The sequence below is a fragment of the Blastocystis hominis genome, assembly GCF_000151665.1.
Source record: "Blastocystis hominis, Singapore isolate B (sub-type 7) whole genome shotgun sequence assembly, scaffold_4".
Classification (NCBI taxonomy): domain Eukaryota; class Bigyra; order Opalinata; family Blastocystidae; genus Blastocystis; species Blastocystis hominis.
In genome coordinates, this window is record NW_013171849.1 from 615,468 (window position 1) to 630,860 (window position 15,393).

The window sequence follows — 15,393 nt, forward strand, 5'->3', positions numbered from 1 at the left end:
TCAAGGAAATTATTTTGGAAGTATTCTTCGACATGTGAACAAGCAGCGGTAGAGATGTCGCCAATAGTGTTGCACCAAATAATAGAGAAGAATAGAAGACTACAAAAAGAAAAGATGAGCCCATTGAAAAAAGGAATGCATAATCCTTAACAGTACATAAAAACAAGAAATGGAGGCGTACGCAGAGTTTTCAAAGTTTTCCCTCCATCAACACCTTTTAACATAAGTGCTCATTTTGTGTAAATGGTATTGTAATTCGGTGAGGTATTCAATTCTAGGATTCTATCAACTCGCTACTAAATGAGATTTTTGGGTCGGTGGCAATTCAACCGCAAAAGGTGACCGAAATGTTTGATATGTTTGTTCGCTGAACGTGTAGTCAGATTCCAACGATTCCAGACAAGAGTCGACCTCTTCGACCCGTGATCGCAACCAACCGACAGACGCAAATTCCCTCTCAACCATATTCCACGAACACGAAGGATGGTCCCTCTATTGAAGAGGAAGTCGAAAGTCTCTTTCGCCCATCGCAGGAATCAGGAGATTATCAAGCAACTCAAACAAATGAAGGCGTATATCAGGATTATGATGTGTATCATGATCGTAATAATAGTACTAATCATGTTAGAAGAGAAAACAATGCATATCATACAAACAACACATACAACACGAATCGAACTCAACCAATGAAACCAATCAACCAAAATGCTTATCCTCCTTTCCACACTCAATACACCGATTTGGTGCGTGTTCACGACGTTCTCGACTCCATGTACTGGAAGATCATTCCATACGACTATTTCAACCGCATCCAGTCCGCTGTTTGCGACGCCATTCTCCACTCCTCCGAAAACATCGTCGTCTCTGCCCCCACCGTACTCTTCTCCCCTTCTCTCCTTTTCTCTCCAGGGTTGCGGTAAAACAGTTCTGTTGGAACTCGCCGTGCTAAAACTGCACCACGAATGGATTACTGACCCCTCGACCTCCCCTTCGGCTAGCTTTCCTTATAGTATTGTCTATGTCTGCCCCACGAAAGCACTCTGCAATGAGATCTTCACGAAATGGAGCAGCACGTTCGCTTCGCTCGGCCTCAAATGCGTGGTAAGACACGATCGATCGCTGTGATGTAGGAAGTCACAGGAGACACAGACACTGTCGTCACGCGTTTGCGTTTCCTCGAAACGATTCACTGTAGAGCTGCACAAACAACTCGCTTCCTTTCACATTATTTTCACGACTCCCGAAAAGCTAGAGATTCTTTCTCGACGGTGGAGTGCTCCGTTCGGCGATGACTCCTTCGTGGAGCGACTGCGACTCCTCATGATCGATGAAATCCATCTCCTCAATGAACCTCGAGGAGCCAATATCGAAACGATCATCTCGAGACTTCGAAGTAATCCTAGACTTGAGAAATCATGTAGTGAGGAGTGTGCTGCGAGGCGTTCCTTCCCCGATCCGACTCGTCACGCTCTCTGCGACGTTTCCGAACAGCGAGGATGTGGCGCAGTGGCTCCACGCCAAGCATTTCTCGTTCGATTCGAGCTATCGTCCCGTTCCCATCGAGCGCATCGTGATCGGGTATGAGAATCACAACCAGCGCAATCCGTTCCTCTTCGAGGTTCGATCGGTTCGTGGGCTCAAATGTAGAAATATCTCAATTACAAGTACAACTCCCATCGCGTGCGTTCTTCGTAGAGTCTTCAACGTTATTCAGCAATACTCGCACAACAAACCCGTGATGGTATTCTCTTCCACACGCAAAGGCTGCATGTATGCTTTGCCTTGGTTTTTATAATTCATTCCAGCTCGCTCGCCAATCAGCTCGTCGCTGACTACACGCAGCACAAAATCTTCCTGCCCATCGAAATGCAGCAAGAGTGAACCGATCGTTCCCCTTCTTCCTTCCAGAATCCTCCAATACACGCATCGAATCCAAGACACCTCGCTCCGCGAATGGCTCAAATACGGCATCGCCATCCACACAGCAGGACTTTGTTCCTCTCGTTCTCTCCAATCCATCACCCATAGCCCCGCAAGATCGAAATCTCGTCGAGACGCTCTTCGAGAATGGCCTCATTCAGGTGGTTTGCACGACCTCCACGCTCGCTTTGGGCGTGAATCTCCCCGTGTATCTCGTGATTATCAAGGGGACCGTGCAGTGGAAAGGCGGAGGTCGCGGGTACGAAGAGATCGACAATGCGATGCTTCAGCAAATGGTAATGGAGACGGAAGGAGGGTCGAGGCTAGATTGGAAGAGCCGGAAGACCGCAGTTTAACGAGAAGGGAGTGGCTGTGATTCTCACGAGTACCGATCGAGTGAGCAAGTGAGAGAGAAAGAAGTGGATCGATGAATAGATACCAGAACGAATCGGAGATTCTGGGCTGCATCGAGTCTAATCTGACCGAGAATATCATCGAGTGTATCAACAACGAGATCGTGCTCCGCTCCATCACCAACCAGAAAACTCTCTTTCAATGGCTGGCTGGCACTTTCTATTATGTCCGAGTGCACAAGAACCCACGACACTACCACATCGTTCCTAGCCCCATGCCCCAATCCATCCAGCAAACACACGAATACATCGACAAGCAGCTCCAAGAGCTTCTGGTCCACTACATCACGCTTCTCTCCGAGAACGGTTTGCCTCCACGCTGCCTCTCCATTAGATCTGCTTCTCATCGATTCCCATCAGACGTATTGCTCCAAAATCGGAGGACTGCTCATGCAGAAGTACTACTTAAAGTTCCACACGGCCCTCGTCATTCTCAACATCGCCTCTGTGACCTCCGAAGAGGAGCTTCTCCCACACATCGCCAAGAGCGCGGTGCGCTTTCTTCTCACGCTATCAGGCCTAGGAATTCGAAGAATACCCCATCAAACAAGGCCAGAAAACCTTTCTCAACTCCGTCTGGTCCAAACTGGGCAAATACCACTACAAAGGCAAGGTCAAGGAGACGTACCAGAAAGTCGTGTCTCTCCTCATGGTTCCTTCCATTCCTTTTCTCTCTCACTCTTCAGAGCGTTCTCGGCGGAATTCGAATCGAAGACATGTCCATGATGTTTGAATCCGACTCCGTACCCTTCTCTCCACCCTCCTTTCTCCCAGATCATCCAGACTTCCACTCGCATCTGCCGCGCCATCGTCTTCTACTTCTCCCAGCGCCCTTCCTTCCCCCCCGACGTCCGCGAAGGCGACCTTCTCGTCTGGGTCCTCTCTCTCCTCCGCGCGCTCCAGCAGCGCACCTGGGGCGACGGCAGCCGCGCGCTCCTCCAGCTCGTACGCTTCTGCTATCTCTCTCCAGCAGGATGGCGTGGGTCCCACGGCGCTGCACAACCTCAGCCAGCGCGGCATCCACGATCTACCCAGCGTGGCCGCCACGCCCACCGCGCTGGTAGGCACAGCGGAGCGCTGCGATGTAGCTCGACTCCATAATCGGCCGTCGCATCGGCGCGCAGATCAAGCGGCAGATCGAGGGGCTGCGCCGCATGGAGCTGCGCGTGGCGGTGGTAGGGAGCGAGGCCGGGTGGAGAATAGACGTCGCCGTGCAGCGTGGAAGTGGTGGTGGAGGCCGCGAGCCCCGCAGCCGTCGCGGCCGTCGCGGCGACGCCTGCCCACGCGTTCGGACTGGGCGTGTATTCGCTGCTTCTGCTCTCCGAGGAGGGGCACGTGCTGCTCTATCGGCAGATCAGTCAGCCCGAGACGGTGTCCTTCGCGGGACGCGCCGCGCTGCGGAGGCTGCGCGCGATTCTGCTGCACAACCAGTGGATCGGAGTGGACTCCACCGTGGAAGTGACCGTGGAGCAGCCGGCCGCGCAGCTGCCAGCAGCGCAGCAGGGACGGTCGGAGGGGTCGACCGCGCAGCGAGCGAGCCAGCACGCGCAGAAAACCAGCCAGCCGGGAGAGAACGCGAGCACAGCGCACTGCCAATCCAGCCAAGCAACGCAGACATCGAACCCTTCGCTCCCAAAGTCCGCTTCCCTTTCACAGAAAACGAGTCCCTATTTCACCCACACCTTTCAAAGCCCTTCCAATGCGCCCAAACTCCCCTCCAACGATGAATCGCAGGACCTGCTCGCCTTCATCTCCTGGGAAGACGCCACACCCAGCGCTCCTCCACCGCCCAAAGCGAAAGCGGACGATCGCAAGCGCCCTCCTTCCCTCGCCCAGCCCTCCGCCAAGCGAGCCGAAACCGTCCAGATGGAGTCGTTCCTCAACAGCCTCTTTTCCTAGCCCAGCTGCGTGTTTGTTACAAACAGAGCAAAAGAGCGTGCGATTAAAAACTACCAGGGGAGGGGGATTGCGGATCGGATCGTTCCGAGTAATCAGAATCGTCCGTCCCACGCTCATCCGCCCCGCCGCCATCTTCCCAAAACTGCTCCACCCGGTCGTGAGCAACACGTCGGACCGGGAGAGCAAGTAGTTGTCCAGAATCGCGCGCTGGGTCGCAGGATCGTCGTTGCGATAGGACGACGCCATGGTGTGCTTCATGGGCAGATCCTTCACACTGAACGAAACGTCGGGAAACCGTTGAGAAAACATCTGCTTCACATTCACAGAATCCGTGCTGATAAACCAAATCGGCTTTAAATTGGTCCGATTGGAGAAATACTTTGCGTAGTACACGAAGGTCTCAACGTCCTTTTCAAACAGAAACTTGCAGTTGTCCAGAAAAACTCCATTTCCCATACCAATACGAATCTGAAGACCGATCACCCACCGATTCTCCCAGCTGCTCGAAATGGAGTCTAGCTTCGCTTGCAATGGCTTTGTCAACGTAAAGAAGTTCAAAAGACGGTAGTACACCTCGTCGCCGATTGCGGCGAAGTCTCCCCGAGCGGCAGTACGAACCAAACCAGAAGACACGAAGGTGTTGTAATAGAAGTCGTTCTTTACAACAGAAAGGTAGATCGGACAGTTCGTTATCACGTTGATGTTTCCCCCGCCGTACACGGAATCGATATCTCCATTGATCAGAGAAGGAACATCCACGCAGCGGTGCCATACCCTGAGTTTCGAACCACTAACAGGACCATCTGGCTGTCAGAAAGCCGATATCACCTACCCGTTAGATGATGATTTACCAGAGGCAAATCAAAATAGGAATCAAAGCTTCTCCAGTCGGTAACTACAAATAAGGCGCTTTTAATCCCCTACGCTTAAAGCCTCGGTTGGTGAGCATTGCTATAAGAAGGCTGGATACAAGACCGTCGATTTTGTTTGCAAGCCCAGAATACGTCGTAGAGTAGAGAACATAATGGTTTTCCTTGGTTGCTGTCAGATTAGCTTGGTACAGACTGTATTGCTTCTTGAAATTTTCCCACCTCAGATCTTGAAGCTGTGGGGACAGCTTCGTTTGTTGAAAATAGGAAAAATGGTCAACCAAAGGAGTAAACTTACTAGAATTAATGAAGGACATGTACACATTGAGCAACGCACACAGGAAAACAAATGTGGCAAGAGTACAACTCAATTGGTTACCACGAAACCATCTGTAGAGAAACGCATCGCTCTTCAAATTCATATCATCTGACTCATTAGAAGAGCATAACGGTATAGACAATCTCATGAATTGGAGATTATGCACTATTTCCCATGTACGTAAATGATTGGTTCGTGAATCATGACTATTCAGTTTCTTAAAGATATATTCTTTGGTATATAGCTTGGATATATATTACTCAAAATGAGGAATGTACCGTGCTTCTACATATATATCGCGCTGAGACCCAGCTGGTCCATTTCCTCAAACAGCGCGTATAACGTGGCGATAGGAGATTATTATTATTATTATTATTATTATTATCCAACGCGCACGTCCTCCAATTTAGAAAACGTTACGCCTTATTTAAAGGATTTCTTTGGCATGCAATAGATGAACGACAAAACGGTTCGATTGTACTCTTTTGATCGTTTTGATAAATCTACCGGTATTTATTACCTAAAATGCATTTGCGGAGCCATCACACCTCTACGGCCAGGAGATATGAACGCTCTCACCGTTACGCTCAAGTGTAGTGGGTGCTATCTAACATATTACGTGAAAATGTCATGTGAGCCGTGATCTTCTCTCTCACACCAAGATATGGACATTGGAATTGCAAAGTTCTATCTGAAACAATACGATGATGCCGTCTCGTTCGAAATTGAGAGCTGCTTTACACCTAGTTACTATCTCTTGGAGTTAGAATCCCAAGAAAATGATTCTTCGGTTCGTAGAGACGTTGAATATAACGTGTATGAAGCACTACATCAGAAATATCGCTCTCTCACAACTGAAGAGCAAAAGGCAGCTTGCATCAAGAAGTTTCATGCTCTATTTCCGACAACGCGCTATTGCATAAATGATGACGCAAAGCAACATCCTGACTTGGACAGTTTTGAAGAGTATCTAAACCAGCGATTATCGACCCTCCAAACTCTCTGTCGAAACATAGAAAGTGAGAAATGTTAGTATCCACCTTGTTTCAGCAACTCACACCATACATCGAACAAACAACCATCATTATAGCAAATGAAGACGATATGGTACACTCCATTTAATTTGATGATCCTTTTTCTTCTGTCGAATCGCCTGCTGCAGATTCCTCCTTAAGTCTTCTTTGAACCTCAGCCTCGATGTATTCCTGGTGTCTCTTCTACAGAATAAAAGCGAATTCCGGCAACTACTCTAGCATTCTCGATATACCTTTCCTGGTACCGATATCCTAAATACGCGAACACCAGACCGCCTGTAGCCATGAAAAGAGCCTTTTTCCCATTCATCGCCAATCCGTCGTAATTCCAACAAACAAAAAAATCTGATCTCATATCCAAGCTTGTAGGCAGCACCATCGGCGCATCATAAATGGCTCTACACATCAAGCTCCATCCCTTCCCCCACGATCGCAGATAATAGAACACATAGCTCGCCATGAGCGCGAGCTGCGATATCTGCGACAGAATGATCGCCAGTCCCGCGAAATGGCTGCTGATGAATCCGTACGACCCGTTCAGCTCCTTCCAGCTGCTCATCCAGAAGAAGAACACGAGCAGCTTGGACACGAACAGACTGAACACGAAGTGTGAAGTGAACGACTCGATTTCACCCGTCTAGTTCGCACCTTTTCTCTGTCTCTACTCGGTTCTTTTGGAACATGTGCAGCTGCGGGAGGATCGCCACGCCCTCCAGGTACATCGACGCTGCCCAACAGAAGTCGAAGAAACCGCGGCCACTGCGCTGGGGACGCACGATCTACGGTGGAAAAGGGGAAACGGGGAAACCAGAGCGAGAATGAGGGAGGGAACGATGAGGAGAAGAGCGGTGTAGCGTTTGTCGACGTATTGCTGACCCCAGGTGTCCTGCGAGTGAGAGAGAAGAGAAGGGAGAGGAAACGTGGTGCATATTGTGAGTGTACTTGAAGGGACCCATGATTAAGTAGATGTTGGCCATGATCACCAAGAGACTGAATCCCTCTACCAGCTGGTAGAACCAATCTCCCGATCTAGAATAGAAGGAAATAGAGCAGCGAGTACTTATCGTAAGGGAGATAGGCTTGCGTAAAGCAAATGGCAATGAGACGGAGAACGTAGACCACAAGGAAGCACTGCAAAGACTTCAGAGAGACGCCTGCCACAGATTTAGAATAGAAAGATTTCACCAGAACAAGGGTAAAGCCGAAGCAGCTAACAATGCTGCCAAGAGTCTGGGCGTTATTGCAAATGCTGAGTGCATACAAGGAGGAATGAAAAATCACCATCAGAGAAGAAATGGTAGATAAACATAACGAACACAGCAAAGGAACACCAGAGAATCACATTGGAACGATTCGCCTTGAGGTATTTCTTGTAATCGCTAAACGTCACCTGCTCAACCAATCACCCACAACTTACGCAGCTTTCGAGATAATTTTTGCATCATTGGGCTGGTACCTACGAGTGACAAAGTGTCCAAACGCCTACACCAATAATTCACAACGACAAGAAAAGGAATAATTGGCAAAAGTTGAGCCTATTTCAGCAAATGTAGTTTGAATTTGGAAACGAAATTATAGGATGGATGAGCTATTCTCTAGAAGGCTATGAAGCAATCCTGTTTACAAACAAACAAGCATGTAAGGCACAAACTAAAACAATGAGAACCACTAGCGGGTAGTGTTACATACTATACTCCTCTACCTACAGTTAAAAACTCGGAATATAGCTACTTTCTTCTTATAGGCATCAACCTTTGGATCTTTCTTCTCGGTTTTTGATTTCGCCTTTTTGATCGCTTCCAACTGCTTCTCTCTCTCCTTCCTGGCCGCTTCCAGAGCTACTTGCTCAAGTGAATCGGCAAGTTGGTTTCCTTGAATCTACGAATCACCAAATAAGCAAAGACTGCACATTTTGATTGTTAATTACGTCGCTCATCTACGAGTCATCACTTCACACTGCCCAAACCGTTTTCGTAGCCTTCGACTCCACATTCAGAGGCTGCAAGCTATCGACTGAAAACTCAGATTCCCATCGACTCTCGTTTCTCTTCATGTTGAAGTAGAACGTCTTTCCATCGTCCGTTTGGTGTTTTGTCCAGATGCCCATTCCCGGCTCCGCATCCAAGAACATAGGAGAGCTCATTCCAAACTCTTAGTGAAACAAACACCGAACGCTCATTTCTTTCCCTTCTTCGTCTTAATCGCACTATCCAGCGTGGGGAACTTATCAAAATTCAGCACGCTCGCCTCCTTTATCACCGGCTTTCTCACTTCATTCAATGTGGATCCGGCCTGTTGCAGCAGCAATTCGATTTCTTGGCTGCGATCTACGTCTGACGTTCTCCACCCTCCCTCACTCTCCAGTGTCTGGGACGCGCCTGCTTTACCAGGCTGGTTTTTGGCGGGCTTTTGATTTTTGGCGGGCTGCGCGGGATGTGGCGGCTGGGCAGGTTTGGGCTCCGGTCTGGAGAGGACGATGGGCTGCACGTTCTTGACGGGGACGGGGTTCCATGTGCGCTTGGGGGGCGTGACATCGAGAGGGAGAAGAGTGGACGGGTTTAGAACCACCTTTTTGCCGGTGGGCTTCGCGACGGGGAGCTTCACCTTCGCGTTCTCCTTCTGTCCCTTCTGCTCCTTCTGCTCGTTCTGGATCTCCTTCAGGGAGATCGCCTGCACGGGCTTCGTGCTCCAACCCGTGAATTTCCTCACCGGCTTGGCGGGCTCCGAGGGTTCAACGGGCTCGGCGGGTTTGGAGGGTTCCGAGGGCTCAATGGGCTTGGGGGGAGCGGAGGGTTCTGCGGGTTTAGCAGGCTCAATGGGCTTGGGGGGAGCGGAGGGCTCAATGGGCTTGGAGGGAGCGGAGGGCTCAATGGGCTTGGCTTTGGGCTTGAGCTCTGGTTTGGGCTGTGGCTTGATTTCTGGTTTGGGCTGTGGCTTGAGCTCTGGTTTGGGTTCTGGCTTGAGCTCTGGTTTGGGCTGTGGCTTGATTTCTGGTTTGGGTTCTGGCTTGGGTTCTGGTTTGTTTTCTGCCTTATGTTCTGTCTTGATTTCTGGTTTGGGTTCTGGTTTAGGTTCTGGTTTAGGTCCTGTCTTGGGCTCCGGCTTAGGCTCCGGCTTAGGCTCCGGCTTAGGCTCCGGCTTGGACTCCGGCTTGGACTCTGTCTTAGGCTCCGGCTTAGGCTCCCCAGTGCCACTCTGCAGCCCCGCGGCGTTCTCCATGTCCGGGACAGGATATCGCCACTTCATGGGCGGCCAGACGATATCCGGCTACGCTCACACGCTCCCTCCTACCCTACCATCACCTGGAACGCCAGCTCGGTCTGCGGGAACCACGCGCTGAGCGTCCGCCACTCGTTCGACCAGTTGGTTCGCAGCTGGAGATGGTTGAAGAAGCAGCCGTTCTGGAACCAAATGCACATCCGGTAGTTGGGGAAGGGACCCTGCACCTTGTTGTACATGTCCACGTAGTACCACTGCAGCTGGTTCAGCTAGAATCGAAGCCGCTTGCCTGGCCTACCTTGTTATACAGCATCTCGCGGGAAGAAAAGGGAAGGCCTGGAGCGGACGTCTGGAGCGAGAGCGGCACGTTCTGCATGGGCTGCATAGGTTGCATGGATTGCATGGATTGCATGGATTGCATGGATTGCATTTGTTGCATGGGCTGCATTTGTTGCATTTGTTGCATTTGTTGCATTTGTTGCATGGATTGCATGGGCTGGGAGGAATACATTGGTTGCATGGGCTGCATAGGCTGCATTCCTGGAAGCGTCGGCGTCGGCGTCGGCTGTGGGGGCTTGCGTTGAGGTTGCTGCGACGGCATTCGCTTCATCGGCTGGGCCATTTGGGGGATCTGAGGGATCTGAGGGATCTGAGGGATCTGGGACATTTGGGACATTTGGGACATTTGGGACATAGGCGGCTGCTGTGTGGGCTCTGCAGACGGTACAGACTGGGCTGCTGGGGAAGAAGGGGTCTTGTCCCCAGGCTTGTCCCCAGGCTTGTCCTTGGTCAAAGGCTCCGCAGGCTCCGCAGGCTCTGCAGGCTCCGCAAGCTCTGCAGGTTTCACAGGCTCTGCAGGCTCTGCAGACTCGGTAGACTGGACGGGGGCTTCGTCCGAGTCTGGACGCGGCGTTGGAGGATGCGACGCGTATCGGATCTTCTGCTTCATCAACAAGTCCTTCTGCCGGTTCTTCAGCTCTTCGTGGTTCTCTTGCACCGAATCCAAAGCCTAAGATCACCAACCAAGTCAGTGCTTCCTACCAAATCTGATACAGGCTGCTTGGTCTGGGTAGAACTCATGCTAGTGTAGGCGTTGGCCACCAAAGATTGTTCGATTTCTTCCTAGAAATGAAATAGCGTGAGTAAAACAACGTTGTTAACGGGGGATTTGTGAGAGTTCGAATAGTAGGGACCTTTCTTATTTTCAGTTGCTATTTTTTGTTGCCACATCGCTTTTACCTTTCATCACAGGCTCAACAAATAACATACCTCATCCAATTGGTCAAAAGATAAAGAGATCGGCTCAAACGGCTCTTCCAATATCTACAATTTACAGAGTAAACGTTCTCATACATCCCTCTTTCCACTTAAGCACGGAGCAATGGATGTTGGCTGATACCAGCTCAACAAGTCATTGAGTGAATATCGAATATCTAAAAAATTATATTCTTCAAAGACTAAACACCTCGCTTCACATAGCGTTTGTTACCTGAGTTCGAAAATGTAGAATGTCCATAATAATTCTTTTTTCGATCTCCGACGGTACTCCATGCATTTGACTGCTCCTACCATTCTAAGAACTACAGTAAAACGTACACTGTTGCTCTCACTTCTTTGTAACTCAGTATTCATTGCTTAGAAGTCGTTCTATAGCTAAGTGAAACTCCTAGAAACCGAATACATTAACTTGCTCCTTATAAGAAACAATCTTGAAACAAGTGAAATAGGGTACAACAGAATAGAGCCTAGTCCCGCGGAACTTCATTCCTATTCCTTATTGTCATATTAGCTGTGTATTCCACTCGCCTGATGTATTCCCGAAAGATACCTAAAACGGAAAAGACAATTGAAACATTCCTAAAGAAGATACGATTGGCTGTTGGTATTGATTAACTGAAAGAAAAGATAGTGAATAGTACTCATTCTGAAGATAGAGTTGTATCTATTATAGAAGGAAAACAGCTATAACAAGCTTTTGTAGGACAGATTATCGAAATATTCACTTTGTACCCAAAATGCTTGAACTAGCAAGGGTTAATTGAAATAAATAGGGTGCATTTCTCAATAACTGTCCTGATTATAATTATTTCTCTGCTTTCTCTCCTATATTAGTTTTCTCCTTTCTTTGTGTCGTTTGGCGTAATGCTTTCCAGAACTCTGTATTCTGTGTCTAAGGGAGCCATGCGTGTAGCTCCTCTGGTTTCCCAAATCCCTGCCATGAACTATACAGTTGATATGAGAGTGCGAGAAGAGATGAAGATGGTATTTAATGGTTATTTCAGGCTCTTATTGCATAGCCTTGCTACAAGCTTTTTAGAATCTATCGTTATAACCCTGCCAAGGATTTAAAGCCCCATTATGAGAGCTATGTAATTGATCTCATGGAGTAAAAATGTAACTTTTTCTTTATTCGCAGTTGTGGAACCATGGTGTTGGATGCTCTGTTCAAGATCAAGAACGAGCAAGATCCTACTTTTGCATTTAGAAGGTGAGCGATTTGTATTCTTTTTTAGGGTAGATCGTGCCGTGAGGGTATTTGCGGTTCGTGTGCCATGAACATCAACGGAGAGAACGGCCTCGCGTGTCTTACAAAGATCCCTAAGAATACCGACGCCTGCACGGTGCGTCCTCTCCCCCACATGTTCGTCATCAAGGATCTCATCCCCGGTACGCCCTCCCTCTCCCTCCTAACGCTCAGATATGACGAACTTCTACGAGCAGTACGCTTCGATCAAGCCGTGGCTGCAGAAGAAGTCGGCTGTGAGCACGGACTACAAGGTGGAGAACCTGCAGTCGCACGAGGATCGTCTGCTTCTGGACGGTCTGTACGAGTGCATTCTCTGCGCCTGCTGCTCGACGTCGTGCCCGTCGTACTGGTGGCACGGCGATAAGTATCTGGGCCCGTCGATTCTGCAGCAAGCGTACCGATGGATCGCCGATTCGCGTGATGAGATGACGGAGGAGAGACTGAAGAGTCTGGACGATACGTACAAGCTGTATCGATGCCATGCGATTATGAACTGCACGCATGCTTGCCCCAAGAATCTCAATCCGGGAAGATCGATCCACAAGCTGAAGCATGCAATCCACCATATGCACTAAGTGTTTGACTTTCGTAATAATGATTCATTCCTTTTGGATTGTTTGTTGTATGGAGATTGTGGGAGAATTGCAGATAGCGATTTTTTGTGATAGTATAGATGTGAACCAACCTGATTGTGTGGGGATATCGATGCCATAGCGTGCCAGGCTCAAGAATCATGGTAATTCTTACGAAGATCATCCATGATACTGGATCCCCGCGATTATCGTAAGAACTGCAAAACATCATTGAATTCCCATTCAATGTTTGTACTCCGCTCCCTTTCACAGAAGACAGCCCCGTTTGCAGTCAATGGGCTGAAAACGATGTTGAGAAGAACCACTCCCGGTTCGTTACCTTTTGTGTATTTTGATGTCTAGCGATGCAGCAGATTGCTCCCGTTGTGTACACCAAGGAGCAGCGTCCCGTGCCCGAGGATTACCGTGTCCCCGATTACATGGAGAAAATCTACACTTGGTGCTATGTGAAGCCCAAGAACGTGAAGATGCTGGACCGCCAGTTGGTCGTCCAAGCCATTCTGTTTGGTTACTTCCAACCTCTGGCCAACATGGTTTGCGAGGAGCTGAAGCCCGGCCAGAAGCTTTTGCAATGCGGTAGCACCTACGGCAAGCTCGTTGCCACGGTGTCGAAGAAACTCGGTCCCACGGGTACCTACAACTGCTGCGATATCATGCCGATCCAGGTGGCGTCGTGCAACCGCAAAATGTCGCAGTATCCTTGCAACGGAGGTTGCATCTTGGAAGATGCCGCCACGCACCACCCTGAGGAAGACAAGGCCTACGACGCTGCGTACAGACATCCACACTCACGATCTAACGCGTAGACTGTCGTTCCTTCTGCTGCACGAAGTCCCTGATGACACGAAGTACAAGGTGATCAATCGAATCATGATGTCCGTGCCCGTGGGCGGAAAGGCCATCTTCATTGAGTACCACAAGCCTGCTTGGTACAGGTAGAAGCGATATGGCGTGTTTATGGATAGTCCGTGGAGATACATGATGCCCATCGTGTATTGGCTGCTGGAGCCGCTGGCGTTCCCCGTGTGGCATCACCAGATTACCGAGCTGGGAGATCCGGAGCTGGTGAAGAAGTTCAAGTGGCGAAAGGAATTGCGATTTATGGGTCTGTACCAGAAACTGGTGGGAGTGCGTGTTGAGGACTAAGCGTGCCTTTAGTGTGTTGTTTGTTTGATAAAGAAGGAGAAGGGAGATAGCTACTTCCTAATAAATACTATTTGTGATGAGTCTGTCATCTTTTGTTAGTGCAATAAACGAAGCTGGAAAGCACAAAGATAGGGATGCGATAAAGCAGGTGTTGAATGAAGTGAAAGCAAGGATTGTTTTGTCGGTCTAATATTGTAGATAAAACTCATCACAGAGTCTATTGATCTGAGTGAAATGTGTAGACTTTCCATAGTTGTCAAACTTATGGCGTAGGTCAGTTTTTCGAAAGTTATATATGCGTCGCCGTCTCTACGGTTCCCGAAGAGATTCCAAATGCCATTCAACTATATAGATCGTTCTGTAAGGAAGATCCGAATCAAGAGCGCACACTACTTGTAAAATCGCTGAACCTTCTCTACCTCCTGTGTTCAAATGATCTCCCTGCGTTCCACGCTGAAGTAATAGTGGTTGACAAATTGAACCTAGCTTGAGCTGCTTTCTAATATTGAAATGCTCAGCCCGCTTATTCAGTTCTCTATCGACGTGGAGGGCTATCTCACAACGGGTCGTTACAGCAAGCTTCAAGAATGTATGCAGCACCTCCCTGACGAGATGTTTTCGCATCTAATGCGATATCTGCTCGAGTCGATCCAAGAAGACATCGAAAGCTGTATCGAAGTGTCATTCCGAGAGATGTCTATCGATCAGTTCTCTACGATGATAAACTGGAAGGGTTCTGCAGACGAGCTGATTGAGCACGTGCAGAAGACGCACGGAGACCGCTGGGAAGTGCGCGACGGGATGATTTTCTTCCCAGTGAAGAAGGTAGAAGACGCGATGGAAGCGAAGAAAACGCTGGGAGATTTGATTGTGCAGTTGAATGATTTTGAAAAGATTTGACGTGTTTGTTAGAGACAGTGAAGGGACGGAGTGGGAGTGGAAAAGGGAAGTGCGTCATTCGCTCAGTAATCCGATGTGAAAGTCTTTTAGCAATAGAAACTAAGAGAATAGAATAAGTAAAGTGGTAATACAATAAGAGCAGTTCATTGTTTATTGTCATATATTTATCAATGCATTATTTTGTTGATTGTATCAGTTCCGTTTTTCATTTTAATGATGTTGATGGTTCTATTTGTTTAAGATGTGCAGGGATATATGAATAAATAGATGAAAGTGGATGGCTGGATTTCACTCATATTGAATAATAAGGAATGCATAGTATTAAAATTCAATAATGGAGTATTCATGAATCAAGGATTTGTCCTCAATGAGCAGAAAGTGTTGAAAGTGTTTGGAAATCATCAAATTGGTGCTATTTCATATAATGAAGAACAAGCCATTATAGTAGTAGAAGAAGGAATCGTGGATTTGGATCATGGAAGTCGATTTGAAGGATTGATATTGACAGAAAACAAGTTTGGAATTCCATTTGGATATGGTGAAATGTATGATGA

The 15,393-nt window shown here is 48.5% G+C and overlaps 8 protein-coding genes; 5 read left to right on the forward strand and 3 right to left on the reverse strand.

Moving 5' to 3' along the window:
• Positions 1 to 243: 243 nt before the first annotated feature.
• GSBLH_T00006713001 (uncharacterized protein) lies at positions 244 to 1,292 on the forward strand (the record flags this gene model as incomplete). The annotated part of the gene is made up of 5 exons (XM_013042594.1): positions 244 to 246; positions 279 to 358; positions 380 to 875; positions 910 to 1,101; positions 1,131 to 1,292. 5 exons carry the CDS (start codon positions 244 to 246, stop codon positions 1,290 to 1,292), a joined length of 933 nt encoding a protein of 310 aa, XP_012898048.1.
• A 35-nt stretch (positions 1,293 to 1,327) lies between these two features.
• GSBLH_T00003797001 (uncharacterized protein) lies at positions 1,328 to 3,397 on the forward strand (the record flags this gene model as incomplete). Its single annotated transcript, XM_013042595.1, has 5 exons — positions 1,328 to 1,785; positions 1,822 to 1,994; positions 2,029 to 2,216; positions 2,248 to 2,324; positions 2,356 to 3,397. 5 exons carry the CDS (start codon positions 1,328 to 1,330, stop codon positions 3,395 to 3,397), a joined length of 1,938 nt encoding a protein of 645 aa, XP_012898049.1.
• A 586-nt stretch (positions 3,398 to 3,983) lies between these two features.
• GSBLH_T00003798001 (uncharacterized protein) lies at positions 3,984 to 4,688 on the reverse strand (the record flags this gene model as incomplete). Its single annotated transcript, XM_013042596.1, has 1 exon — positions 3,984 to 4,688. The coding sequence occupies one exon, from the start codon at positions 4,686 to 4,688 to the stop codon at positions 3,984 to 3,986; it is 705 nt and encodes a 234-aa protein (XP_012898050.1).
• A 1,920-nt stretch (positions 4,689 to 6,608) lies between these two features.
• On the reverse strand, positions 6,609 to 7,899 carry GSBLH_T00003799001 (uncharacterized protein; the record flags this gene model as incomplete). Its single annotated transcript, XM_013042597.1, has 7 exons — positions 6,609 to 7,091; positions 7,120 to 7,233; positions 7,263 to 7,340; positions 7,375 to 7,483; positions 7,515 to 7,684; positions 7,716 to 7,833; positions 7,868 to 7,899. The coding sequence occupies 7 exons, from the start codon at positions 7,897 to 7,899 to the stop codon at positions 6,609 to 6,611; spliced, it is 1,104 nt and encodes a 367-aa protein (XP_012898051.1).
• A 730-nt stretch (positions 7,900 to 8,629) lies between these two features.
• On the reverse strand, positions 8,630 to 9,700 carry GSBLH_T00003800001 (uncharacterized protein; the record flags this gene model as incomplete). Its single annotated transcript, XM_013042598.1, has 1 exon — positions 8,630 to 9,700. One exon carries the CDS (start codon positions 9,698 to 9,700, stop codon positions 8,630 to 8,632), a length of 1,071 nt encoding a protein of 356 aa, XP_012898052.1.
• A 2,097-nt stretch (positions 9,701 to 11,797) lies between these two features.
• GSBLH_T00003801001 (uncharacterized protein) lies at positions 11,798 to 12,775 on the forward strand (the record flags this gene model as incomplete). XM_013042599.1 has 5 exons in its annotated part: positions 11,798 to 11,935; positions 11,971 to 12,059; positions 12,090 to 12,161; positions 12,192 to 12,340; positions 12,372 to 12,775. Exons 1-5 carry the CDS (start codon positions 11,891 to 11,893, stop codon positions 12,773 to 12,775), a joined length of 759 nt encoding a protein of 252 aa, XP_012898053.1. The 5' UTR covers positions 11,798 to 11,890.
• Positions 12,776 to 13,018: 243 nt separating this feature from the next.
• On the forward strand, positions 13,019 to 13,964 carry GSBLH_T00003802001 (uncharacterized protein; the record flags this gene model as incomplete). XM_013042600.1 has 4 exons in its annotated part: positions 13,019 to 13,103; positions 13,136 to 13,565; positions 13,600 to 13,728; positions 13,759 to 13,964. The coding sequence occupies 4 exons, from the start codon at positions 13,019 to 13,021 to the stop codon at positions 13,937 to 13,939; spliced, it is 825 nt and encodes a 274-aa protein (XP_012898054.1). The 3' UTR covers positions 13,940 to 13,964.
• Positions 13,965 to 14,173: 209 nt separating this feature from the next.
• On the forward strand, positions 14,174 to 14,839 carry GSBLH_T00006714001 (uncharacterized protein; the record flags this gene model as incomplete). Its single annotated transcript, XM_013042601.1, has 3 exons — positions 14,174 to 14,177; positions 14,213 to 14,397; positions 14,426 to 14,839. The coding sequence occupies 3 exons, from the start codon at positions 14,174 to 14,176 to the stop codon at positions 14,837 to 14,839; spliced, it is 603 nt and encodes a 200-aa protein (XP_012898055.1).
• Positions 14,840 to 15,393: the final 554 nt, after the last annotated feature.